We start from the raw sequence: 17351 nt of genomic DNA, 5'->3' as shown, positions 1-17351 counted from the left end.
AATTATATGGACAGCTAAAAATATATAGAGAAAAATTAGCCGGGCATGATGGCACATGCCTGTAGTCCAGCTACTCAGGAGGCTGAGGCAGGAGGATTGCTTAAGCCCAGGAGTCTGAGGTTTCTGTGAGCTAGGCCATGGCACTCTACCCCGGGTAACAGGGTGAGACTCTGTCTCAAAAAAAATAAATTAATTAAATAAAAAAATTAAAAAATTTTTTTTGTAGAGATGGGGGTCTCACTATGTTGCCCAGGTTCATTTGGATTATTTTCAAACTTTGGTTATTATGAATAAAGACTTCGGTTGGATGTATGCTCTCATTTCTCCTGGGTAAATACTTAGGAATGTAATGGCTGTATCATATTGTAAGTATAAATTTAGTTCTTTAACAAAGGCAAACTGGTTTTTTTGTTTGTTTTTTTTAAACAAAAATAGAAAGGCTATGAACTTTTTTTCAAAGTGCTAGTTTTCATCAGCAACGGATGAAGGTTCTAGGCACTCCACAGCCTTATCAGTCTTTAATTTTAGCCTGCTTAGTGGCTATGTGGAAGTTTTAATTTGTATTTCCCTGATAAATATTAAAGCTAAGCATCTTTTCATGGGCTTATTGGTTATTTGTCTTCTTTTACTAACTATCCCTGTTATGTTTTTGTTTTGGGTGGGCTGGGGAGAGACAGGGTTCCGCTCTGTTGCCTGGGCATGAAGGCTGCGGAAAGATCATAGCTCACTGCAAGCGCAAACTCCTGGGCTCAAGCGATCGTCCTGCCTCGTCCTGCTTCAGTCTCCCGAGTAGCTGGGACTACCGGCGTGCGCCCCTACTTCTGGCTAATTTTTATATTTTTTGTAAAGACAGGGATCTTGCTATGTTGTTCAGGCTGGTTTTGAACTTCTGGCCACAAAAGATCCTCCCGCCTCGGCCTCCCAAGGTTAGCTGGGATTACAAATGCGAGCCTGGAAACAAAGTATCAGTTATAATCCTTTGCTTTTTTTCTTTTTTCTTTCTTTTCTTTTCTTTTTATTTATTTATTTATTAAAACAGAGTCTCACTCTGTCGCCCTGGGTAGTAGAGTAGGTAGAGTGAAGTGGCGTCATTGTAGCTCATTGCAACCTCAAACTCCTGGGCTCAAATGATCCTCCTGCCTTGGCCCCTCAGAGTGCTAGGATTACAGACGTGATCCACCGCGCCCTGCTGCTGCTGCTGCTGCTGCTGCTGCTGCTTTTTTTTTTTTTTTTTTTAATTAATATTTATTTTTGCGGTTAATGTAGGCCAGCCACTATGCTCATTTGACTTCATGGTTTTGCATGCTCTGAAGACCAGCTTCACATGGGCAGAAACCAAGGGAAAAGAGCGGCTCCGAAAGCAGCCAAGAATGGTTTAGACACAGCAAAACCCACCCTTTGCTGCGCGCGGCCCGGCCCCTGGTGGGCTCTAAGGCTCCCGCGGTTATTGGCTGAAGGAGAACTTCCGCAGGCACTTCCGACTCCTGGCCCACCCTGAGTATCGGTGATTGGCTGGGCTGGTCCAGCGCGAGGCCTCCCGGGAGTTGTAGTTCATGAGGCTTTGCGGGGGGGGGCGCCAGGAAGGACCGGTGGTTGGAGACCCGAGCAGCGGTTGCGCTTGGTCGCGCTTGGGGGTATCATGTCCCGCGTGTCGGTGCCCTGCCATGTGAAAGGCACCGTAGCTCTGCAGGTGGGCGACGTGCGGACCTCCCATGGCCGGCCTGGCGTGCTGGTCATCGATGTCACCTTCCCCAGCGTCGCGCCCTTCGAGGTGAGCAAGCCCCGTGGGCGCGACTGGGGCCCCGGGAAGCGTAGACCTGAGAACTCGGTCGTTTTCCAGGCATTTAATCTTTTACAAGGAAGGCCTCTGCAGTGTCTCTTGTCCTTGCAAATAAGTTAATCATTCATTTATTTACTCCTTGAGTTAACACATATTTCCTAGAATAGAGCTTCCTGTCCTATTTTCTTCAACGTTTCTTGCCGACGTCCAGGACAATGCTGGCACAGAGGTGCCAGAGAGTAGGCTAGGTGGTGCTGGAAATACAGTGAACCAAGTAGAGGTGAGGGGTCAGTTTGTCCCTGGCTATGGCTATGGATCATTAAACAATGATTTACCCCCAAACCTGCCCCCTCCCCATTCCTACAGACCCTGCCAGAGGTCAAGTACCTCATCAGGATCCTCCAATGACTCCAATCTCTAGTTGCACTTCCACATCAGCTCACAGGGACTGAATACTGCATGACCTTAACACAGAGGGCAAAACCCACCTCTACCAGCCAGAAGAACATAGGGAGACCTCGTCTCTACAAAAACTAAAAAAATTTATCCAGGTGTTGTAGCACAAGCCTGTTGTTCCAGCTACTCCGGATGCTGAGGCAGGAGAATCCCTTGTGCCCAAGACTTCAAGGCTGTTGTGAGCCATTATCATGACACTGAACTCTAGCTTGGGCAACAGAGTGAGACCCTGTCTCAAAGTAGAAAAAAAGAAAAGAAAAAAAATCCTACCTCTGCCACAGCGCAGCATTTTCAGGACATTAAAAAGAGAGAGAGAAAAAAAAAAGGCCTACCTCCAATGGCCTGGCATTCAGAGCCACTGGATGTCTGTGCTCCACCTGCCTCTGTGCCCTGTGTGCTTTGTGCTGTAGTATGTGGTTCTCCCCCATGCTGTTCTTTACTGTCAGCTGGGAAACTTAACTAATGGGCCTGACCTTGGAAATCCTGACTTAGTAGATTTGAGGTGGAGCCTGGACACCTCTATTTTAAAAAATTTCCTTGGGTGATTCTGATGAGTATCCAGTGATGAGAACCACTGTTGTAGCTAGGCTGAATCACTAGCTATTCCATGGTACACCAGGTTCTTTCACCTTCTGGTACTTCTTTGTATGTGCTACTTTTACATTCCTTACTTTTCCTGGTCCACTTGGCAAACTCTTTCTCCTTTAGGCCTCATTTGTACATTTTTTGCCTCCTCAGAGGGTTAGGGCTCTGATCTCTAGTAGCATCTTGGACATGTGGCAAGATCAGTGGTGGTGGTGTTTTGTTTGCATGACCTGCTCATTTAGACTGTGAGCACCTCTAGGAAAGCAATATTGTCTTTGGGTCTAGTGATGCTTGTTGAAATTGTTAGTTTAGTAGGAGAGTCCATAGTCTATTCCAAGGTTAGGAGGAGATGGTGCCTTTGAGCCTTTCAGGCCCTGGGTCTGGGTCTTATTTGTCGTGACGGGTTGTGTGTACTTTAGTTACAGGAGATCACATTTAAGAATTACTACACAGCCTTTTTGAGCATCCGCGTCCGTCAGCATACCTCGATGCACACACCGGCCAAGTGGGTAACTTGTCTGCGGGACTATTGTCTGATGCCCGATCCACACAGTGAGGAGGGAGCCCAGGAGTATGTATCGCTGTTCAAGCACCAGGTCAGCTGGGCCTCAGTATGGCCAGGGCAATCAAGATGAGGACTTACAGGAGGCCTGGGGATTGGATCAGTATACCAGGAGGGAAGAAGGGGCAAGGCTGGCCTGGCTTTCAAGCAAGTGCCTTGGAGGGATTACTGTTCTTTCCTTCCCAAAGGCCTGGGGAGGCAGCATTTTGGCTCACTGCTGGTTGGGAGGCTCCTGGGCAGTGAGCTGGGTCCTTGCTGGGTCCTTGTATGTGTGTGTGTCAGATGCTGTGTGACATGGCCAGAGTACTGGAGCTACGCCTGATTCTTCGACAGCCATCACCACTGTGGCTGTCTTTCACAGTGGAGGAGCTGCAGGTTTATCAGCAGGGACCAAAGGTAAGTGACTAACTCAGAGCTGTTGGTTGGCCCTTTCCCCAGGAGGCTTCCCACTATGCCTGGGAGAGCTGGGTTTGTGGGGTGGGTGATGGGTAAGGATGGTGTGACTCAGAAAGAGGTTTTCATGGAAGTTAACTGAGTGTGAATGCTGGAAGTTCATGATGAGAGGTGAGACCATGTCCCCATATCCCCTGACCTTTGGAGTTACTTGCCACTTTCAGAGCTGGAGCTTTTAGATGCCAGGAGACACCTCTGCTGCTTGTGTTTGTGAGACCTCCTGCATAACAGAGCTTAGGTGCCTTGGGCTTCTGTGGTTCACCTGAACAGTATTTTCCCAGTGTCTGAGGCTCAGGGGCCCTTCTCTCTACTCCCAAGACTTGGAATCTGGGCCGGGCGCGGTGGCTCACGCCTGTAATCCTAGCACTCTGGGAGGCCGAGGCGGGTGGATCACTCAAGGTCAGGAGTTCGAGACCAGCCTGAGCAAGAGCGAGACCCCGTCTCTACTAAAAATAAAAAAAATAAAAAAAAAAAAAAAGACTTGGAATCTGGTCCCAGAGCTCTCCCACTTTGCCTCACTCAGGGCAGTATGCCTTTGCTTTGCAGAGCCCCTCCATGACCTTCCCCAAGTGGCTCTCCCACCCAATCCCTTGTGAGCAACCTGTCCCCCTACTTGAGGTAAGCCCTTTCCCTGGGTAAAAGCCACATGTGAATGGTTCTGGTGTCCAGCACAGGCCCAGGTGGGCCCCTTTCTGTAAGAATCTGGGGCTGGACCCAGGACCCTTGGTTTACTCTGTGCCATCTTTCTCTTGGGTGCTCTATGGGATTTGAGGCATCTGTGGTATGGGGCTGGGCTGCCTACTGAACATCAGGCCCCAACCTTATGTTTCACAAGTCATCTGGGAATTTTACTGGTCTCAGCTCGTGGGTCCCTAGCCCAGCTTGTCCTCCCTGGAACCCTAAGGGCACTGCTGGGGAGAGACCCATGGCCACTGACCCCTCCTTCTGGAGCAGGGTCTCCCAGACCCCAGCAGGGTATCCTCCGAGGTGCAGCAGATGTGGGCGCTGACAGAGATGATCCGGGCCAGTCACACCTCTGCAAGGATCGGCCGCTTTGATGTGAGTGATCGCTTCCCTCTGCTTGGCTTATATTGCCCTGAGCGGGTCAGACCTGATGGTCTTTTGTGTTGCAGGTGGATGGCTGTTATGACCTGAACTTGCTGTCCTACACTTGAATGGTTGCTCCTAGCCAAGATATTGGCCTTTCTTTGCCCACCCAGGCTTGTTTTGGGCCACCAGAGGCCGAAGTGTGTTCCCTGTGCATTCCGAGTGTTGCCTGCATGCCTGTACTGTCTGGGCCATGTTCACAGATTCAAGATTCTTGGGGGCTTACTGTATTGCTTCAGCATGAACTCCTGGCAGGGATGCACTCTGTCTTCACCTGGCTGCAACCCAGTTCTTTCTTCTTCTTCTACCCTAACAACACTCCAGTTATACTTACTAAGAATCCTCAAGGACCCTCTGTCCCTCCTGCCAATATTCACACTCCTGTCTTTTGCCTGCTCCTTCACCCTAAATGCAGTTAGGCTGAAAATACCTATTAAAACCTGCTCCATCTAACCTGGAAGGCCGTTGCTGCCATGGCATTCTTGTAGATTGGGAAGCTTTAGGAAGAAACAGAAACCCCATTTCTTCCTTTGTGCCCCCTAGTGGCCTTCTTTCCCTTTGTGTTATGCCCACAAAAAGAAATTTCCTGTCTAAACTCTTCTGCTGCCTGCCTAGGAAACAAAATTGAGGATTTGGGTAGCTTGAGTCCCTCCGTCCCTGCGCTGGCTCCTGGATATATGTTCAAATGCTTGAGTCCACTGGGCTTAGGCAGGTGCCTCTGGCAAGGTGGGGGCCTGAGAATGAGACCTGGGACCTGTCTGCCAAGTGACACAGCCCAAAGCATATCCCTGTCCCTTCTCCCAAGTGCCCCTTTCCGAGAGTCATGCTCAGCATAATGAGAGATCAACCTTGGTAGGGGGTAGGTCCAAGTGAGGGTTCTCATTGGTGCCTTTTAAGAGACTGAGGTCTTCCATTACCACAGGCCAACTGTTGAATGATGCAGGCTGCTCTTCATGAGAAAATCCTGCTTCCCTCTGGTTCTTCCTTGCATTGTCCCTGAGGATTATTATGAAACAGTACTGCAATGTGTTTTGGACCTGGACAATTGGACATGTGTATGGCTTAACAGTTATTTGGAGGAAGTTCAGCCACTTTTTGGTGGCCACCCTCTGCTCTCGCCCATGAGTTCTTGTAGGTGGTGTCTTTACCCACAGGGTCACTTACTTAGCCCCACTCAGCGTCTTCTAAAAGGGTGATAACCGAAGTCCTGTGTTCAGGGAGCAAGGGTCCTCAGTGTGTTTGTGAGTGAAGAGGACCCTGGGGTAGCAGGGATCATGCTTCAGTCATGGCTGTGTCCCTGTTATGCAGCAAGATCAATAAATACTTGTGAAATGCATGACTGTGTTGGCTGCCTATGTCTGTCTGGTGGGAGAGCTGGGGACCCCGTGTGAAGTAAGGCTACTGTGGTGCTGCCTTCTGTGGTGCTGCCTGCCTGCCAGGCTGGCTCCACCCTCCTGTGACCTCTCCACCCTCCCCACCCCCCATTTGACCTTACATCCTTGAGGTCCTGAATGTGTGATTCAGGCCTTTCAGCTCTTTCCAGAACTTTGACCCTTTGGAACAAGGCAGTTCTGGAGGGGGAGGTCTAGCCCCCAGCTGTGGTTCCGCCTGACCCGCCCTGAATAGCCAACAGAAAGAGCCGGAGGCTGTTTCCCTGCAATCTGGAGTCCCTGCGCTCTCTGCTCTAAATCCCAGCCTGCCCTGGGGGCTGCCCGCCCCCTTTTGTGATCCTCTGCGCGGGAGAGAGACCTGTCCGAGCAGGGGCCTGGACTACATCTCCCGGCGTTCCTGGCTGAATGGCGGCCTCTGTTCGCTGTCTGCACCGGTTGCAGGCGACGATGCGGCTGGCAGTGAGCATGGTGGCCCGTCTGGGCTTTCGCCTGCAGGAACTTCCCTCTGTCTTGGGTCGTCAGCTCAGTTGCGCACAGGTGGGATAGTGGGTGCTGGGTTTTGGTGCTGATTTTGGAGGGTGGGGGAGGGAGGCAGCCAGGGGCTAGGGCCCTTGTGGCACTAAGCCTGGCTGCCTGCAGGATGTGCTCCGCCGGACACCGCTCTATGATTTCCACCTGGCCCACGGTGGGAAAATGGTGGAGTTCGCTGGTTGGAGTTTGCCAGTGCAGTACCGAGACAGTCACGTTGACTCGCACCTGCACACACGCCAGCACTGCTCGCTCTTTGACGTGTCTCACATGCTGCAGGTAAGCCAGGAGAGCAGGCTGGCTGCCAGGTTAGGCCTTCCTCCCTGGTCATAGTGGTGCACTCCCTGGCTTTGTTTGCTGGGAGCTGGATTCTGCAGATAGCCCTCCCAGAAGAGCTAGAAGCCTTGGTGGTGTCATGTTCAGACTAAGGCTCCCAGGAAATGAACTAAGTGGGTCTCCTGATCATCTTAATCTTTCCAGTCTGCTCCCACTAAGTGGCTTAATATCCTAGAGTTTCCAGGGCTGACACCCACTCTTATCCACTGTGCTGGGTATTGGAAAAGCGGGTATTTCAGGAGGTTGGTAAGTCCTCTCGAGTACCCTGACCTCCCCTGGTCGGGATGTGGGGAATCAGAGGTGGGCCTGTGCTGCTTGTGGAACCAAAACACTGGTCAGTCACTTCGGCTAGGCTGGATTGCACTGTGCATGGCAGGGAGGATACCTCCTTGCCTAGTGTTCTTTTGGATTACAGCTGCTGCAGTGGCCTGAGGCCTTTCAATCTCTTCCCCAGACCAAGATACTTGGTAGTGACCGGGTGAAGCTGATGGAGAGTATAGTGGTTGGAGACATTGCGGAGCTAAAGCCAAACCAGGTGGGCCCTTTTATTTCTGCTCAATGAATGTTCTCAGTCATGAGCCAGCAAACAGAATCAGACACAGCTTTTCAGGGCTTGGAGTCTTGGGGACAGAGTCCCGGAGTCATTTCCAGACATCTAGCGATCTGCAGGGTGGGGTCTTGTCACAGCAGGTTTCTGTGCTGCTCTCTGACCTGCACTACTTAACCCCTTGCTATTCAAAGATGTGCTGAATCAGAACATTCATTTTATATGTTTATTTATTTTTTCCATCTTATGGAGGACACGCTCTCCTTTAATCAGAAAAGTGTTTGCTTTTGACGAGTTTTTCTCTAACAGAAAATTCCATTTCTTTTTTTTTTTTTTTTTTTTTTGAGACAGAGTCTCACTCTGTTGCTCGGGCTAGAGTACCGTGGCGTCAGCAACCTCAAACTCCTGGGCTCAAGCAATCCTTCTGCCTTAGCCTCCTGAGGAGCTGGGACTACAGGCATGCGCCACCATGCCCGGCTCATTTTTTCTGTATATTTTTAGTTGTCCATATAATTTCTTTCTATTTTTAGTAGAGACGGGGGTCTCGCTTTTGCTCAGGCTGGTCTCCAACTCCTGAGCTCAAAAGATCCACCCACCTCGGCCTCCCAGAATGCTAGGATTACAGGCGTGAGCCACTATGCCCGGCCTGAAAATTCCATTTCTTCAAACTTTGCTTCCCCGTCCAGCCTACAAAAAACAAGTCAAGTTTTCCTCAGTGGGCTCTGGGCGGCGAGTGGGCGTCACCACAAACTAAGAGGGAGTCCCAGGCTGTGTGGAGCGGTGGGTAGTCGGGGTCCAACTCGGGGGCCTGGCTGGTCCTAGCAGCCACAGCCGCGGAGGGACCACCCCCTCTGCCCCGCTCGAACCCAGAACATTCATTTAAATAAAATCCCCAGGTAATTCATGTGACCTCTCAACCTCAGGTTCTTCATCTACCCAGTAGGGAGGCTAAGGGCAATATTTTGGGGGCATTGTTGTGGAGTGGTTGGGAGTGCCTGAAGCTTTTGTCCTGGGGGTTGAGGCATGGGCTTTATTACCTCAGGCCTGGGTGGGATGAAGCAGTACCTCCTAGGTGTCACAGATTTAAGTATGAGATGGGGCTCTCAATACTGAGTGAGGAGGGGTACAGAGGCCTCACCAGATCAAGGAGGCCCCCTCAAGGTGGGGAGGGGATGAAAACTTGCTCAGTGCATGAGGAAGTTTTTGTCTCCTTGACTTGGGCTCAGCCTTGCACCTTGCATACCCTGAGCCCTTAGCATGAGGGCTTGTAAGTTTTGTGGTGGCTAAGTGGGTCTAGGGGTATGTCAGGCTCACCCTTCACCTTGGCCTTTTGGATCTGGAGGCAAAGGCACTCCACTTTGGTGCTAGGGGACACTGTCACTATTTACCAATGAGGCTGGAGGCATCTTAGATGACTTGATTGTGACCAACACTTCCGAGGGGTACCTGTATGTGGTGTCCAACGCTGGCTGCTGCGACAAGGACTTGGCCCTTATGCAGGTACAGCCCCTGTGTGTTCTATGCACCTTGTCTTCCTCGTTCATAGAGCAGCATCCTTGTCTAGGACAGGAGCTCAGAAAAGGCTCCTTGAGTGAATGAACAGCTGTGAGACAGGTAGGCCCTCCCAGGAGCATGGTAGGGTTTGGTGGGGGCGGGGAGGTGGGGAGGTGAAGCTGACCCTGGCTCCTTAAGTGAGCATCCTCTAGTGATGTGGCAGTCCTGGGCTTGGGTCATCCCTAGCACTTAGTAGCTATGTGGCCTTATAAGATGGGAACCAACCCACTATTCTGTTACCCAGCTCTGCCATGTCCATCTCATAGTAGGTGCTCAGTGAGTGGTCCCAGAGGCTAATATGGTATTTCTTTCTTTTCAGAACAAGGTCAGGGAGTTTCAGAACAAGGGCAGTGATGTGGGCCTGGAGGTGGTGGATAATGCCCTGCTAGCCCTGCAAGGTGAGAGGGCTGGGCTGGGGTTAGAGAGCTGACCTTTGCCTTCCTGGCTTTATCAATTGCCTAGCATGAAGGTCAAACCAAGAGGAAAGTTTGGACGGTGTGGTATTTGTGTGCCATTATTCTAAGTTTGGTATCTTGTCCTCCCCCCACCTACCACAAGGCTAGGGACAAGGGCATTGTCTCCTACTTGCAGTGTAAGACTTGCTCAGTGCTTATTCTGGTCGCTGAGTAAGGGCTGTAGTCTAGCTTTGAGGGGTGCTGGGACCTGGATACCTGGTCACTGGCTCCCTGGGCCTAGGACCCACTGCGGCCCAGGTACTGCAGGCTGGCGTAGCAGATGACCTGAGGAAACTGCCCTTCATGACCAGTGCTGTGATGGAAGTGTTTGGCGTGTCCGGCTGCCGTGTGACCCGCTGTGGCTACACAGGAGAGGATGGTGTAGAGGTGTGTCAGGAAGTGGGTGTGGGGTGGTACAGGGCACAAAACTGGGGGGACAGCTGCCCACCTGCTTTCTGGTGTGCTATGCAGATCTCGGTGCCAGCAGCAGGGGCAGTCCACCTGGCAGCAGCTCTGCTGGAAAACCCAGAGGTGAAGCTGGCAGGGCTGGCGGCCAGGGACAGCCTGCGCCTGGAGGCAGGCCTCTGCCTGTATGGGAAGGACATTGATGAACGTACCACACCTGTGGAGGGCAGCCTCGGTTGGACATTGGGTGAGCTGGGCTAGCACTGAAGGATGGGGTCCTGGAGGTTGGAGTGAACTTTAATGAGACCAGCCAGCCCATGACTGCTCTTAATGTTGAGTATCCTGGAGCAAGTGACTCAGCTTTCCTGAGCCTCTGTTCTATGAAGGTGTCACTGTGGGCAACCATTAGAAACTGAGGACCCTCAGCAGGTGGGCAGCATGGCCTCTAGGGGGTAGGAGGTACTTGGCTGACTAAATGCAGTACAGGGAAGGAATAGACGCTGGGGTAGCCCAAGTGAAGGGAACCTGATGCTAGTTAGATGTCACTTGGGGTCCTGGTAGCTAAGACCTCCTGCAGTGAGGGCTTTTATGGGCTGTGGCTTATGTCTGATGTGTCATGTTCCAGGGAAGCGCCGCCGAGCTGCTATGGACTTCCCTGGAGCCAAAGTCATTGTTCCCCAGCTGAAGAGCAAGGTGCAGCGGAGGCGTGTGGGGCTGATGTGTGAGGGAGCCCCCATGCGGGCACACAGTCCCATCTTGAGCACAGAGGGTACTGTGATTGGTAGGTAGACCAGGGAAGGTGGGGAGTCTTTGTCTCTTCCCCAGAAGGGTGGGAGCACTGAGCTGTGTGGGTGGTGCTAACACATGGCCTATGCCTGGACAGGTACCGTGACCAGTGGCTGCCCTTCACCCTGCCTGAAGAGGAACGTGGCCATGGGTTACGTGCCCTATGAGTATAGTCGGCCAGGGACGCTGCTGCTGGTAGAGGTGCGGCGGAAGCAGCAGATGGCTGTGGTTAGCAAGATGCCCTTTGTACCCACAAACTACTACACTCTAAAGTGAGGATGGCTCAGGGCAGGGCCCTCCTCCACAGGAGTCTTGCTCTGGAGGGCATCCTACAAGGAGTTGTGAGGAAGCTGAGGCAGAACTCACTGGGGTGGGCAGCTAGAGTAGAAGCTGGCTATTGAGGGGCCCATACTACCTATTCATCCCACCCAACCCATGCTACTCCAACTTTAGGACCCCATTTCTGAGTGATGGACCAGCTCACCCAATGTCCTGTTTCAGTCCACAGTCCCACTGACCCTACTCCTCCCTGCTGGAGGACAAGGAGACACACTGGTTCTGCCATCTTACCCACTCTGCCAGGTACTGATTGTGAAGCGAAGTTTCACTTTTGTGGGGAAGATAAAACCTGCCCAACCTACCTCACCATGGTTTCTCACATTACAAGGGTTATTACCATGGACAGTGTGGGTTTAGGCTACCCCCACCAGTTTGCCTTCCATGAATGCAAACTCCTGCGTCTCCCTGGGCAGGAATGATTCCTGACTCACCGAGGGTTGGCTCAGTAGGGCTGCTGTGCCTGTGTGTAAACTTGGGGATGGCTGAGGGAACACGGACTCACCTTTCCACATTCCCAAGTAGGCCTAGCCTGCTGCTCACCACCTATTCTGAGCCCCAGGGCTGCTGTAGGGCAGGCTGGGCCTCCTCTTGGACTTGCCTTACCCTGGGCTGACCTTCACCCCTGGGACCCATTACTGGACTGGAGTCCTGGAAAAATATTAAATGAACTTCCTTCTTGTTTGCCATAGTCTCTAGCTTCATTGTTCTTTTTCCACAGGGCTCCTGAAGTGCCAACACAAAGCCTGCCTTCCTGGCCTCCAAGACAGGCTTAGAATAGTTTCCCTTGAGAGATGCCAGGTCTATAAGAAGTAATGGGGATACTGCCCCTGTTGGGCACCCATCACTGCTTCTCCAGGAAGCTGGCATCACCTCTCCATCTCTGCAAGTTGTTGCATCTGGGTCCTGAGGGGCAACAGCTTCCAGAATGTTCCCTCTCCAATTGCCACACTTGCATGCACACCCTGGTCGTGTCTAAATAACCACACAACTGATGCACTTCCATGTTTAATAAGCCACGTCCTCAGTTGAGCCTGGGGTGAAACGTACCCCTGATTCTGTGTGTGGTGGTGTTAATGGGTAGGCCTGGGGCTGTGAAGACCATCATCCTGCCAGCCAGAAGACATCTCTGGAGTGGGGAACATGTACAGGAGCTCAGTGCTGCCCCACTTCCAGTGCACCTCTACCACAAAGATGGCCTAGGTGAAGGCAGCCAACTGGAAATGTGACATCCAACAGAGAGGAAGCAAGCAGTAGGACATTAAGGTAGCTGGTGGCCCAGCAGAGGGAGGCAGAAGTATGACCATCAGAGAAGGAGGCGGGTCCAGGGCCAAAATGTTTTCAGGAACTGGTGTTTCTGTGGGGGCATTTGTTACCTACACCTTGGGAAGCTCCCTATGCCCATTGTAAAGGTGGCAGGGCTTGCCTGGCCTGTGGCTTTCCTGTTGAGGGTTCCTGGAGGCTCAGATGGTGCTAGTGGGGAGGAGCTGCGCCTGTAGGCTCTTAGGTTGAGGCCCCTCTCTGTACCAGGTCCAGATAGGAAATGATGAGGCTGCAGGGCATGATTGAGCCATTTTGTACTAACTGCTTAGTACCTCCCTATGAGAGGGCAAGGTACAGACCCAAGACTCCCTGGGCACTTAAGCAGTGGGGGCCACCCCAAGGACTTAGCTAGTGGGCTCTGCCTTTCAGACACCCAGCTTACCCCTAGGAAGGACTGAGAGGAATATTAATAGGACAGTTGGAAGATGACAATTTTCTTTTGCTTGGCTAATACCTGGAGAGGTCTAGCTGGGCTAGGGAGGTGGGTGTTTGGTGCCTCTGTCTAGATGGTGCCAGCAGGGACACCCTGCCTTATACCTGAATGGTCAGCTAAGTAACCATACAGTATAAGGCCTGGCCCAGGCCAGGATTCCCTGGCTCCTTGCCAACAAAGCAAAACCAAAGAAATTCAGGAAACTCAGGGCTTGAGGGAAAACAGATTTCCCTTACAAATCCCAGAGCTGGTAAACCTCAGGCTTTCTCTCAGAGGGACAGATCTTTATGGGATCACATCCCAGGGGGTTAGGAAGAGGGACAGGAAGGAACCAAGACAAAAGAGGGACTATTGGCCTCCCCAAGCCAGAGGCTTCTCCTGAGCTCTGACTCCTGAGCAAGGAGGAACACAACTTTCCTTAAGGCCCCCAGATAAGGGTAGAGGCCAACTCTTCACTCTCCCAGTGCCTAGAGCTGTTGAGGAGGCAAGGCCAAGGGCAGTGGAGGCCTAGCCCTGCAAGCACTGGGATATTCCTTCTCCCCAACCCTGAGCCCCCTGCAGTCGTCTTTGGGGTCTGGGCAGCAGCAGAACCCCGTGTAGAAGCCAGCAGACCCAGTCATGGCCCTGGTGACACTTCTGCTGCCTTCTCTTATTCTCTGTGGGTTTTGAGAGGTTCATTTGCTGCCATTTCCCTGAAAGTGATGGAGAGAGAGAAGAGAGAGGGGTTATTCCATGGACAGCAAAACAATCCCTGAGATTGGCTCTCCTCAGCCAGCTGGGGCTTAGCTGGGCTTAGTAAGGCCACATTACAATCTAGACCTTTCTGCTGATCTCCCACAGTCCATCCTGGGCCCACCAACTTCCCCCTGCAGACTCATTCTTCCTCCTGAGTTCCCCACCTTACGATAGCATTGCCATCCGTCTCTAGGTGCTTGAGACAAACCTGGGCAGTGGCAGCCTTTCTAAGTGGCCTCTAGCCGTCACTCTTTGACCCTTTATCTACTTGCCAGGAAGCAGGCAGTTATAAAGGCATATTAGATCAGGCCACAGCCAGCCTTGCTGAGTCAATGCTTCAGTGGCTCCCTGGGCCCAACATGCTCCCATGAATAAGCTCAAGCATCACAGCCTCATCTGTTCTTCCAATATGTCACCCTTGTCATTGCCCCTTGGTCTTGTTCTATCCATTCCCTTTACCTGGTGCACTTTGCCATCCCATGGCCTTTGACCTCAGCTTAGGTGTCTTTCTTGGGAGAAGCATTCCCTGACCACCCTTGCCTCTGCACTGCTATCTTTCTCTTAAAAATCTCTGGCTCCCCGCTATGAGTAGGGCCTGGGTTTTCCATGTTCTCTGGGGCTAGTGCGGTCCCTGCCATGTGGCAGGAGCTCAGAGATTAGCTGAATGAATGCCCTGATTAGTGAGTTCACGTTTTACAGATGAGGAGGCTAACCCTCAGGAGGTCAGACAGTGTGCTGAGGACGGAGGTTCCTGCCTTCCCAACTAAGGGTCTTGCAGGGAGTGGAATCCAAAAGACCTGCCACTTAATATGACAATACAACCCCCTACCCCACAGGTCGCTGATGGACTGTCCAAATATTGGCGATACCCCAACTTTAAGCCTGAGCTCTACGTGCAGACTTGAAGCTTGCTGCAAAAACCATTAAGCTGGTGACCTGTATTGTGATAACTCCCCTCCCCATCACCAGCACACAAGTGTCCTTGGACTCCCAAGCGTGGGGTTGGGGTAGAGACAGATTTACTCACCACGAAGGGAAATGCGTGGAGCCATCAGGTGTGGATCCGTTCTGACTGCCCAGACCTGGAAGCAGGAACACATCCAGAGCTGCAACAGGCTGGGGTTGGGGATCTGAGCAGGTATCAGCCCAGTTCAGGTTAGGGGGCCGCTGGTACTGCTTGGTGGGAAGTCTGGTTAGGGTCCTAAGAGACTAGTGGTATTGTCTGGTGAGGGTTTTGAGGAACGGTTACAATGTGATGGGAAGATTGGTGGGGATTCTGATATACAATGGTATGGTGGCATGGATGCGGGTACAACGTTAAGTTCTGATGAGGCTCTTGAGGGAGTCTGAGGAACCCAATGGTACAGTCTAGTGGGAGTGGGGGCAGTCAGCCCACGGAGGTTCGTAGGGAGCCTCACCTGGGCGGTGATATAACCCGGTCACCGTGTTCCCGTAGAACCCCCACGCCAGCTGGATTCCCAAGAGACTTAGCACCAACCACAGCAGCAGCAACTTGAAGAGGGTTACGCGCATGTCCTGCACCTCCCATTCCCGCAAGAACTCGCTGCCCAGAGCGCCCAGCGCGCCTAACGCTGTGGCCGGCAGACTTTGCAAGGATTGCCCCGACCAGGGCTCCGCCATGACTGGCCTGTGCCCTGCCCAGGGTACCGTCACGGTAGTCTCCACTACGCAGGCGTGCGGGCTTCCGGGGCCACACTCGTTAGTGCGCACGCGTAAACCCAGGCAGGGAGGGCGTACCTCGCTTGCGCGAAGAGTTGGCAGTTTAGGGAGGAGTATTAAAAGCGCGCACGCGCACCTAGCCCCACCCCACTTACTTAAAGGATGAGTGACTCCGGGAGCATAAAATAGCAACCAGGTCTTTTATAGCCCCGGAGTTCCCGTGATGCCCTACGCGGCTGCAATGATTGGTTAAGCACCTAGCTTTTAGGGCGTGGACGCGCTCCTGGGCAATCGTGGCTGAGCTGTGGGTGCGCGCGTGCGCGGGACCGCGACGGTGGCCGGCTCGAGCCCGCTGGGCGGTCGGGGGCGCGCACGTCGCTCCCCGCCCTCCCGCCGCCGCCCGCCCTCGCTCGCTCGCGCTCCCAGCCCGCCGCCTGCGGTCCTCCGTCTGTTCTCTCGTTAGTCCGCGGTCGCCTCTTGTGCTACCGGTTCTCGTCTCCGAGCTTGCGACTGGCGGACAGGAGTCCTCGGTGGGAAGAGGCCGGACTCGGAGTCGTCGCCTGAGGTGAGCGGGAAGGTTCCCTCCTAGCGCCGAGGCGCCCCGGGCCCGCCCGCCCGGCACTCTTCCGGCCACCCGCCTGCCGCCCCGCCGCGGCCGCGCCCCACCTGCTGCTCCCGGCCGGCCGCCCCTGGCCCCAGATCGTGACTCCTCGCCCGGCCCGGGGCCCCGCGCCCCGAGGCGGCGGCCCCGCCCGCGCAGTCCCCGGAAGCGCGCCCAGTCGCCTCGCCCTCAGTGCCCCTTCCCCCGCCCGACCGGCCTGGTGGAGCCCAAGCCGTCCGCCCGCGGTCCCCGGCGCTTCCTCTCTCCCAGCAGCGCTGGGCAGGGCGGGGGCTCCGAGACGGGCCCCACGACCGCGCAATGTAGCCGGCCGCTGCAAAGCGCGCGTGGCTGTCAGAGTTGAAATGGGAAAGAAACTCTTTACAACTCCATTTTGCCTTTTGCATTTAATGTGAAACGTGAATCACCCTTTAATACTGATTGAAGTCCAGTTATGCTTTGGGTAGGTTTTCTTTTTTTAATGCAGTACTCTTGGAGATTGTGTAAGTAAAAGATTATGTTGAAATCTTAGGACTGTATTGAAGAAAAGGGTATTTTCCAGTTGAAAATAAAAAAACGCTGTAATGATTTAAGCGATGTTGCATGAAAATAGATGGAGTTTTGCTTAGTCTGAATTACTACCTTTATTAGGAAGCACCTAAACATCTGTGCTTACTGGATCCACAGTAACAAGTCGTCTTCATTAAATAGCACAACTTTCATCCAAATTGATTTGGCCAAAAACCATATTTAGTAAGTTATGGTGGAAAATTGGCATCCGTTTTACCTCAGAGTTGGCCCCACTTGTGTTTTTTCGTAGTTCTAATTTTAAAACTTTTGTTGGTGACTTGTTTAGTTCTTGTCTTTAAGACATTCTTTTGAAATGTTTCTTGCAGGTGTGTAATCAGATTATACTACTCTCTGCCAGATTTAAAGGGGAAAAAACATTTAAAAAAACAAAAAGCCCATACTTTAAAATGTATGTGGTGAGAATTTTTCAACCACTTAGTGTCACACACACAGATGTGTACTGTGTACCTTGTGGATGATTGTTACTTTAGACATGGCTAGATCGGTGGGTGGGGAAATTGTTTGAGCATTTGGCACAAGTGACATTGTTTGCACTGAAAATACTAGACTAGTTCTTAATTGTAAAAAATGGCTTAATTGAAGGATCTCTTGATAAATTGTCTTGATTCGTTCCATCTGAAATTGTCTTGATTCGTTCCATCTGCTTTTGTAGAGCACTGATGGCTCTTGGGGACATAAAATGGGTAAGGTGCAACTTATTTTGAGTCAAA

The 17351-nt window shown here is 52.3% G+C and overlaps 4 protein-coding genes across 14 annotated transcripts in view; 3 read left to right on the top strand and 1 right to left on the bottom strand.

The window, feature by feature from the left end:
- Nucleotides 1-1614: 1614 nt before the first annotated feature.
- Nucleotides 1615-6458, top strand: NICN1 (nicolin 1, tubulin polyglutamylase complex subunit). 2 transcript variants are annotated; one of them, XM_069475704.1, is made up of 6 exons: nt 1615-1771; nt 3241-3417; nt 3666-3779; nt 4383-4454; nt 4791-4895; nt 4970-6406. In XM_069475704.1, the coding sequence occupies exons 1-6, from the start codon at nt 1640-1642 to the stop codon at nt 5009-5011; spliced, it is 642 nt and encodes a 213-aa protein (XP_069331805.1). In that variant the 5' UTR covers nt 1615-1639; the 3' UTR covers nt 5012-6406. The 2 variants fall into 2 exon arrangements, with proteins under 2 accessions (XP_069331805.1, XP_069331804.1); XM_069475703.1 differs by having other exon boundaries at nt 4791-6458.
- A 106-nt stretch (nt 6459-6564) lies between these two features.
- On the top strand, nt 6565-11965 carry AMT (aminomethyltransferase). 5 transcript variants are annotated; one of them, XM_069475699.1, is made up of 9 exons: nt 6569-6871; nt 6974-7141; nt 7653-7733; nt 9114-9245; nt 9619-9697; nt 9996-10141; nt 10226-10406; nt 10785-10940; nt 11043-11965. In XM_069475699.1, exons 1-9 carry the CDS (start codon nt 6740-6742, stop codon nt 11219-11221), a joined length of 1254 nt encoding a protein of 417 aa, XP_069331800.1. In that variant the 5' UTR covers nt 6569-6739; the 3' UTR covers nt 11222-11965. The 5 variants fall into 5 exon arrangements, with proteins under 5 accessions (XP_069331801.1, XP_069331799.1, XP_069331800.1 ...); XM_069475700.1 differs by lacking the exon at nt 9114-9245 and having other exon boundaries at nt 6565-6871; XM_069475698.1 differs by having other exon boundaries at nt 6566-6871; nt 9996-10406.
- Nucleotides 11966-12091: 126 nt separating this feature from the next.
- TCTA (T cell leukemia translocation altered) lies at nt 12092-15592 on the bottom strand. The gene is made up of 3 exons (XM_069475705.1): nt 15191-15592; nt 14800-14854; nt 12092-13729 (listed from the first exon to the last, which is right to left on the bottom strand). The coding sequence occupies exons 1-3, from the start codon at nt 15411-15413 to the stop codon at nt 13687-13689; spliced, it is 321 nt and encodes a 106-aa protein (XP_069331806.1). The 5' UTR covers nt 15414-15592; the 3' UTR covers nt 12092-13686.
- Nucleotides 15593-15860: 268 nt separating this feature from the next.
- The window catches only part of RHOA (ras homolog family member A), a 46710-nt gene continuing 45219 nt past the window's right edge, over nt 15861-17351 (top strand). For 4 of the 6 annotated variants that reach the window (XM_069475689.1, XM_069475691.1, XM_069475692.1 and 1 more), the window contains exon 1: nt 15861-16017. The gene's annotated coding sequence lies outside the window, so the exon portion shown is untranslated. The remainder of the gene's footprint in view (nt 16018-17351) is intronic. The other 2 variants (XM_069475690.1, XM_069475687.1) reach the window with 2 other exon arrangements.

This window comes from Eulemur rufifrons, chromosome 7 (genome assembly GCF_041146395.1).
Source record: "Eulemur rufifrons isolate Redbay chromosome 7, OSU_ERuf_1, whole genome shotgun sequence".
NCBI lineage: Eukaryota > Metazoa > Chordata > Mammalia > Primates > Lemuridae > Eulemur > Eulemur rufifrons.
The sequence above is the reverse complement of the archived record's forward strand: the minus strand, read 5'-3'. Positions and strand labels throughout refer to the sequence as shown.